We start from the raw sequence: 9,093 nt of genomic DNA, 5'->3' as shown, positions 1-9,093 counted from the left end.
TTTTGAAGCGATCGATAGAGTAAACGAGATAAGGAATTGTAAGTGGGAAATTAAAGGACAGAAGTAAAAGATAAAAAGATAAGGAAATTAAACAATAATTTAAATGCGAAAGATGTTCAGAATACAAATGTGTTGGGGCCTAGCATACCAAAACTACCTGTGATGCAATGTTAATAATTTTTCTCTATCTAATTTATTCCAGTTTTCACCCGCATCTACTATGATACCCTATCTTTGGTTCTCTACATGAAGAGCCTAATTTATCATTTTTTTTCTCCCAAATTCCTTTGCAAAGGTAAAATAGTAAATCACATTAAGATTAAAAATGCATGAAATAGGCTAAACAAACATCACCCTATTCCTAAACATGATTTCATTTAGATGTCTTTCCCCAGTTCTCTAGAAAATAACCATTTTTTAATGCATTACTTCTTAAACAATACATAAGTATGGGTGATGAGACCACAATTAGCAACAATAAAATACAAAAAAGAACAATAAAAACTAGAATTGTATTAAATAAATAGTAGGGAAGAATTACATCTGGCCGCTAGGCTCCTAATAATGGGGTTTTAGCCTAGCCTCTCATAGTGATGAGAGGCTTTACACGGGTTGATGAAGATAGAAGAAGAGGAATGGATAAAGGATGATATAATGTATATAGAAAGAGAGTTTCTCTCCTTTGCTTCCTATTCCTTTTATAGGCCTAAGGTAGCTTAAAATTCACGCAATCTCACGAGCTAAACGAAACTTGGGCTTAGCAAGTGTGACGGTGATCATGCGCTTAGCATGAGATTTGCGCTGTTGAGCTTCTTCATGGACCTTCTTCGCACTAAGCTTGTGCTGGCCCAATTTTCAACTTTTTTTAAAGGTTTTTTCTTTAAGTTTTTGTATCAATTTTTCTCTCAAAAGCACTTGTAATTTCCTTTTTTTTAACCCCACTGGTCAAAAATTAAAATATATTAAAATTCTTATTATTTCATTAAAACAATCGTAAAATAGAGGAATTTTAATCATTCTTAGTCAAGATTGACTATTAATCCATATTCTATATGAATCTCATTTTTTGAAGTTCAACCAAGTTTGGTGACCCATCGAATCAATCCATTTAATTCAATTAATTAAACATCATAACCAAATATTTTAAATTTCTACTTTATCTTACACCTAGTTCCACTCACCTCTTTTATTTTCATCTAGTCTATTTCTCTTCTATCTACCAATCAAGACATAAAAGGAAAAAAGTTTATGATTGATTAATTGCGAGTAATTAAAATTTTATTAAATATTAAAAAATAAAATATAATTAACCTAACTCAATAATCATTGAAAGCATGAATTTAGCTTTATAGCATATAATTATAATAATGTTGTGAGTGATTTTCATTTTAGTTTATGGGTGCTTTAGAAGCAAAATATACATGTTCTGTAAAAAAAAAAAAAAGTTCATTTAGTTGTTTCGAGCTACCGGTAGTCCGGGCGATTTTTAAAACAGTGGTACTATATCGTACGAAACTTGTTGGTACGAAAATGCACGAACGCGTGGGGATGCGTGATTTTCTTTCTATTAATCTGATTTTGAAAAAAATAAAAATAATGATTCTCCGTCGGCGAGCCACCCCACCCACGTTGCAATACCTCCACCGCACCTGGTCACTTTTATCACATCTTCCATTCCCAAATACAATTACTGCAATTTACTTTAAAAAGTGGCCACTGAAGAGGGAAGAAGAAATTGCAGGCGCCAGGTGGTGAGTAACGGGTCTTTTGGAATAGAGTTGAAAAAAGTGGTCATTGTTGCCACATCATTGGTGTATTATGTACTTCGTACAATTTAACATTTTCCTTTCTAAAAAATGTCATAAATGGTCATTTTCTTGTGCTTTCAAGTCGCCAGTAAAGAGAGAATGAGATATATTTCATGGAAGATACCAATTTCTAAAAAGGATCACTAACTTTGTTAACTCAATTAAAAAAAAATTACATGATGAAGGATCCAATTAAAAACTTTTTTTAGTTTTAGGACCTACTTAAAAAATCTCAAATAATTTCAGGATCAACAAAGTAATCAAACCATTATTACAAACCAAAAATTGTTAAATTAACATAAATTTCAAACACCACCCTATGTGACATAAATTTCAAACACCACCCTATGTGACATAAATTTCCTATGCATCGCACTATAATGCATTGTTAGTAAATAACATATTCACTGTCACATTTGTTATCAGGCAATTTGAGTATTTACTTAACATTCTAGGAATCATTAATTCTAGTTTCTCTAGTTCTAGAAAACACTTATGCTAGGGGACCACTGATAGCTGCAACAGAACCACTTTTTTAGTGATCACTGATTCTAGTGAAAAGGCTTCAGCTTCTCCTTGCACTTAGTGATGACCAAGAACAAAACTCGATACAGAAGAATCATTCCAAACATGATAGCAAGATCAACCCACTTAGAGTAACCCATTTCCAGATGCCATGTGTCACTTAGTACTTCTCTACCACTCACGGTTCTGGTGACTCCTCCATCTTGGTCTACAGAAAATGTTAAGCCTTCAAAGTCATTCTTGAAGGATCCTTGGAAGGCATATTTGAGGAAGGAAACATAGTATAAAGGGTACTTCCATAGTGGTTTGGGAAGATCATTTGGCAGTCTATAGAATCCACCAGTTAAAATCATGAGCCCTTCAACTCCACCAGCAAGGAACATACCTATTACATAGTTGGGGCAGATACTCCCAACAACCAACATAAGGCTCTCAACCCACATCACTATGGCAAATAACAAAGAAGTGAAGTAGAAGAAGCGTTCTGGTCCTTTGTGCATTCCACAAAGGTAGTATGCTATTCCTCCAGGAATAAGAGATATCAATAGCATGTAAGGAACAGCAGAGAATATGTTGCCTATGAGAAATGCCGTGACACCATAGTGCCCATTCAATCTCTCTCGTTCAAATACCTGACATGATACAAGGAAACACTTTAAATTAGAAATGAGAATAAACTACCATTTTAATCCTAAAAAGTACATAGCGTTGTCACATTAGTATCTGAAACTAAGGAAATTTCAACAAAGCCTTGAAAGTGCAATATTTCGATCATGTTAGTCTAAAATTAAAAAAGAAAAATGTGTGAATTAAGTGATTATGTTTATGGACCAAATGACAGCAAGTGGTTAAATTTAGTGGCTAACGTGACAGCGCGTTACATTTTCAGATACCAAAGCGGTAATTTACTCTGGAAATGAAAGCTACGTATTAGATTATCTTAAAATATAGCACAAAATGACAGAAAGTTTACCTTGATTTCTTCCAAAAGTGGAGAAAATCCACCAACAAGGGTCATGAAAGTCAGAACTGAAACAAAAAATATGAACAGCGAACCTCTCCCCTGAAACATCCAAGAGGATATTGTATTACTCATCAAGTTTGTTCATTAAAGCTAAAAGCATTGTATTTATTATCTATCTTACCTGAATAGATCCATTACTTGTGCCTATGTCATAGAAGATAGAGCCAATGCTTATAGCTATTACAATAAAGACAATTAACCGTAACCAGTAATTGCTTATGTCACGAAACAGCTGCAAGGAAGCTCTTCTTATAAGAACAAGGCATTGAGTGGGAAATGCAGCATGAATCCTCTGCTTCCTTATTGCATCAGAATCCTGCACTCATGCAAAAATTAGTATTTCATGTGTATCATTAAGTCTTTGGGTTTGAGAATTTATTCTTTGTGATTTTGTAGGCTTGGTGGGAGTGGTGAAACATGAAACTTACACTTTCACCTATTTTATTCACTTCCTTTTTAACTTGTTTTCTAATTTGAGACGACTTGTAAGACTTTACAAGGTTATCAATTGCTTTTTCTGAAATTACTCCCTTTCCAAAGCCTTGTTCAGCATCCTGGAAACAATAAGAATCAATAAGATGAGTCAATTTAGTTTGAATATTTTGGCTTCATTTTCGTAATTAGAAGACAGGCTTCCAAAATGTAAAAATTAATACCGCACCACCACTATTCAATTTAGTATTAGTGATACAAGAAAGAAAAGACAGTCAATTACTTTGATAACCGTCAATTAATTTAGTCTCTTAAATTGTCATCACTAATTAGTTCAGTCTCTAACATTATCAAATCAATCAACTTGACAACTGAAAGTCAACTTGACCCCTAACTGTAGGGAGCAAATGGACTGATGTACCCCAAACCCAAGGATAAAATTGACTAATAGATCAAATTTAAGGACCAAATTAATTAATTGACAATTATTAAAATCAGTCACCAAATTTGCTTTTTTATATATAATGTCACGGACAAACTGGGTGATAGTGTCAATTTTGGAAAATAAATAGAAGTTTTCCTCCAAAATAATCCAAGTTGAGAATTTGTGTACCTGTTCAAAATCTTTGTTTATGATCCTTAGGTAGTGATCAGAAGGATTGTGGAGAGTCGGGCAAGGGAAACCATTTGAAGCAAAAAACTGCACAGAATCAAAGTGTCACTATGTATCTCTCCAACTTAAAATCAAAGTGTGCTTCTTTATAAGGAATTAAGGATTTTATTTCCTAACCTGATTTGCATCAGAGGCTGGACCAAAATATACTGTTTCACCAGAAGACAGAAGACATAGGTCATGGAAAAGTTCAAAAATTTCACTGCTAGGCTGATGGATGGATGCAACAATAGTCCTTCGAATTCCGTCCCTTAGATTTAGACTTGCAATTCTACTCATAACATAATAGGAAGCTGCACTATCAAGTCCACTAGTTGGTTCATCAAGGAAGAGAAGTCTCGGGCGTGTTAGAATCTCAATGCAAATGCTAAGTCTCCTCTTTTGTCCCCCACTGAGGCCTTTAGAACCCCACCCTCCAACCCTTGTGTTGATGGCATCTTGCAGACCCATTTCTCTCAGTGTCATATCTGCTCGTTCCTTCTTCTCTGCTATGGACATGGAATCTGGAAATTGGAGCTGAGCTGAGTAGTATAAAGTTTCCCCAGTGGTTAAAGTTGATAGCATGGCATCATCTTGTGTTACATAGCCCTGATTTCACATGGTAGTGGTAGAGAGGTTAAGAAATCTCCTTTTTTAAACAATTATTTTTCCTACAAAAATATTGCTACTTTTTCTTTTATGGTCTTGTAGCTTTTGGGAATTGTCTCTTACTGATGTTCCATAGGCCAGTGCTTGTTTCTGGCCATTGATTAGAATCTTCCCTGTATGCTTTATGTTTGTGCTCAATCTTCCTGCAAAATTGTTTGAATCATAGGATAGGCATTACATTTATATAACTAGTATGTACAGATAATATCAAACAAAAAAAAAATATTTTAGCATCAAGATTAAAGAGTAATAGGTACAGTCTGCAGTTAAAAAAAAACTTTTGACTTCTAAAAATTTTCTTTTTCTCCTGAGAATAAATTATTGCTAGTGTTATTTCACATGACCAAGCGCCAGTTCAATTGCTTTTTTAACAAGTAACTCGGCATAAAGAATTTATAAATGGATCTAAGAATAAAGGTTAAAGAATTAAAAGATAAACTTTTTTATTGACTCATATGGGAGCACATTTAAAAATCACATGAAAACACACTTTTACGCATTCCAATTAAAAACTTTATCCTTTTACTTTCTTAACGAATGTCTAGCATTTGCCTTTATAAATCTATCGAAAACTTCACATATTTATCCAAAATGCCTTAAATTCCCTTTAAAACCAAAGGTTGCATTACAAAAAAAAGAAAAGAAAAGAAGAAGATATAACTCAGCAATCAGCATAATAGAAAGGTGGTAAAATACCATTCCACTAGCCAAAAAAATAAAATTGTAGAAAGTAGAGTGTGTTACTAATCACCTGCTAAAGCATCAAGAAGTGTAGATTTTCCACATCCTGAAGGGCCCATTATGGCCAGAATCCTTCCTGGCCGAGCATAACCTGTAAGATCCTGCAGAATTGGCTTTTTTTTCTTCCCACTTGAAACAGTGACCCACAAATTCTCCCATGTCACTGTTATGTCCTTCTCTCTTTGAACACTTCCATTGATTTCTGTTAACTTGATGGCATCACCTTCAAATGTGGTCAAAACTTGTGGGTTAGTTTGCAAAACCTCAGGTTGTGCAGAAGGAAAGGTAGTCATTCTCAACTTTCAGTTGTGTGTGAATAATCTATATGTGTATGAATTATGATCATGGTATAGTGGTGGAGAAAGGATTGGTGCAAATAGAAGCCATTAGGACGGGAAAAAAACTGATTATAGAAGAAAATAATGAGTGGTTACACACAAATTAACACAGAGATACAAGAGAGTTGAACAGTGGCTAGAGAGGATAGGTTTTGAATTTAAACAAGATTAAACGAATGTGATATATACAAGATATCACAGAGAGATAATAGGAGATTACTGATATCCTAAGTTCTTTCTTTGGTAGCAAATATCAGTTTATTTTATTCTATGATAAGAACAATGGCGATTTTACTGAGAGCCTGAGCTTCGAAAGGTACAAAATACATTCATTGGACACGTAATGGCAAAAGATTATTATGTATACTACTAGGTGCTTTTACGAGACACTCAACATTGTGCACGTACATTCCAACTCAAACAAGTTGAGATAACTGAGAGAACAAGGACAATATTAGCCATATACATTTATTCCCTAACACATCTCTAATAGTTTTTTTTTTTTTTTGGTGAGCAACACACCTCTAATAGTGTAACCATAGTAGAGTTGCATTCAGAAAGAAAAAAAAAACCATAATAGAGTTGCTTGACCTATTTTTGGTGGGTCTTCCAACGTAATGTTATCAAACTCAGTTAGGATATTAAGTCATTGGTAGGATCGATCAAGTAAATCATTAATTAACTCTTATGATGTGGTCTATATATATATATTAAAAAAATTAAATAATTTATTATAAGTAATATTTAAGTAATTCTAAATTAAATATTTTTAATTAAATGAACATAATCAAAGTTATTTAGTGTTTAAGTAATTTATAAAAAACTTGTAAATAAGATTTCTAAAGTTACTGACCATTCATAACCTATAATGTTTAAGTAATTTTAAATAAAATATTCTTAATTAAATGTACATAACCAAAAGCCACTTTCCTCTAAAAAAACAAAAACCACTTTAATAATTAATAAGTAATTTATAAAAAAAAAAACTTGTAAATAAGATTTTCAATCTTTCAATAAGATTTCAAAAGTTAACCATTTAAGTGTGACTATACACACGGTGCATTTATATTTTAAATTGTTGATAGAGGATATACATTTATACCTTGTATTGGGAGTCTGCAATAGATAATAATGACTATGAATGGGGCAGCGTGCCTGACTTTTTTTTTTTTCTTTTATTATGATTTCTCAGTTTCAAAATTTTAATTAAAAGAATGCCCTAGTATGTCACGACTCTCCCGTTCTCTTCTCCTAAAAGGAAAACGACTCTCCACTCCAGTCTCCTAATTCCTAACCTCTTCTTAGTATAAACATTCAAGAGTTTCTTCATTTCATTTTCTGTTGCTACGTCTTCTGTGTCTCATTGTTGTTGGAGTCCGAACACAACGCAACACAGTCATCGTCTACCACTATGGCGTGAACGACTGGTCATATGCTGACTGAATCATGTCTTGATCATCAATGTTAGGTCGCCGACTGAGCCATTATCCAGATATCAACCGATCTCATCAGGGTAGCAAGGGTCAAACACTTTGGCTTTATCTCAAAGTTACGTCAACTATACTAGTGTAATTGTCTAAGATGCACACCGAGGATCTCAGGATAATGGTTATGTCGATTACGGAACCTGTCCATGAAATATCACATGATCCCAATTGAATGTGATCGAAGGTATATAACCTTACACTTAGCTCATCAGGGTAGCAAGGGTCAAACACTTTGGCCTTATCTCAAAGCTACGTCAATTATACTAATGTAATTGTCTAAGATGCACACCAAGGATCTCAGGATAATGGTTATGTCGATTACGGAACCTGTCCATGAAATATCACATGATCCCAATTGAATGTGATCGAAGGTATATAACCTTACACTTAAATTTAAAACACTAAATAAATTACAATTTCACACTTAAATACTTTTAAGTTAGATATCCTATTTCCTAGGCATGATGTTACTGCAGAAACATATGCTGAATCAGAATTCTTAAAAATAGTTAAAAGATGGTCACCTATAATAGCAATGATTCCTATAAAAAAATGTAAGGTTAATTGCCCTAATAAATTAGATAAGAACTAATTCTCAAGTTTAAAAACCTCATAAGCTAGAACAAATGCGTCGAGGATGTTTTTGAAGTGCTAGAGATGTCCGTTGTACCAAGTGCTTAGGAAGCACCCATAAAGTTGTGTGTGGATGCTTAAAGAATGTTGTGAGCCCTATGTACATATTTTTTTTTATGAAATATTGATGAAATGTGAAGTCTATGGTTATTGTATATGTTACATTGATGAATTACTTAAATTTTATGACTCATTGAGTTAAAAAGATGAATTACTTAAATTTAAATAAAATATTAGTGATAGATAATAGTGTTACTGGACGAAGAAGTGTATAAAATAAAAAAGATTGTACGAAAATTGCTGTATGTAATTTATATACGAAGATTATTCTTTTTTATATATATTATACCAAGATTATCCTATGATCAACGTTACTAAATAGAAGAAATCAATTGAAGTTAGGCCAAGTGGCCTCTTAACACTTGAATCGTTCAATAATGAATTTACTCGACCAAGAAGTGTATAAAATAAAAAAGATTGTACGAAAATTGTTGTATGTAATATATATACGAAGATTATTCTTTTATATATATATATTATACCAAGATTATCCTATGATCAACGTTACTAAATAGAAGAAATCAATTGAAGTTAGGCCAAGTGGCCTGTTAATACTTGAATCGTTCAATAATAAATTTACTCGATGAAGAAGTGTATAAAATAAAAAAGATTGTAAGAAAATTGTTATATGTAATTTATATACGAAGATTATTCTTTTTTTTTATATATATTATACCAAGATTATCCTATGATCAACGTTACTAAATAGAAGAAATCAATTGAA

At 32.9% G+C, this 9,093-nt stretch overlaps 1 protein-coding gene across 1 annotated transcript; it reads right to left on the bottom strand.

Annotated features, from left to right (window-relative positions):
• Positions 1–2,048: 2,048 nt before the first annotated feature.
• LOC114381363 (ABC transporter G family member 11-like) lies at positions 2,049–6,868 on the bottom strand. The gene is made up of 8 exons (XM_028340603.1): positions 5,862–6,868; positions 5,174–5,253; positions 4,580–5,050; positions 4,403–4,489; positions 3,786–3,911; positions 3,479–3,673; positions 3,307–3,396; positions 2,049–2,965 (listed from the first exon to the last, which is right to left on the bottom strand). Exons 1-8 carry the CDS (start codon positions 6,142–6,144, stop codon positions 2,360–2,362), a joined length of 1,938 nt encoding a protein of 645 aa, XP_028196404.1. The 5' UTR covers positions 6,145–6,868; the 3' UTR covers positions 2,049–2,359.
• Between the last annotated feature and the right edge of the window lie 2,225 nt (positions 6,869–9,093).

This window comes from Glycine soja, chromosome 13, assembly GCF_004193775.1.
Source record: "Glycine soja cultivar W05 chromosome 13, ASM419377v2, whole genome shotgun sequence".
In the NCBI taxonomy this organism is placed as follows: domain Eukaryota; kingdom Viridiplantae; phylum Streptophyta; class Magnoliopsida; order Fabales; family Fabaceae; genus Glycine; species Glycine soja.
The sequence above is the reverse complement of the archived record's forward strand: the minus strand, read 5'-3'. Positions and strand labels throughout refer to the sequence as shown.

Excerpts from the sequence above, each read along its gene's own strand:
- LOC114381363 (XM_028340603.1), bottom strand. The coding sequence starts at position 6,144 with ATGACTACCTTTCCTTCTGCACAACCTGAGGTTTTGCAAACTAACCCA. Across the intron at positions 3,674-3,785 it reads TGAATAAAATAGGTGAAAGT|GATTCTGATGCAATAAGGAA; the intron begins GTAAGTTTCATG and ends GCATGAGTGCAG. Across the intron at positions 2,966-3,306 it reads CACTTTTGGAAGAAATCAAG|GTATTTGAACGAGAGAGATT; the intron begins GTAAACTTTCTG and ends GTATCATGTCAG.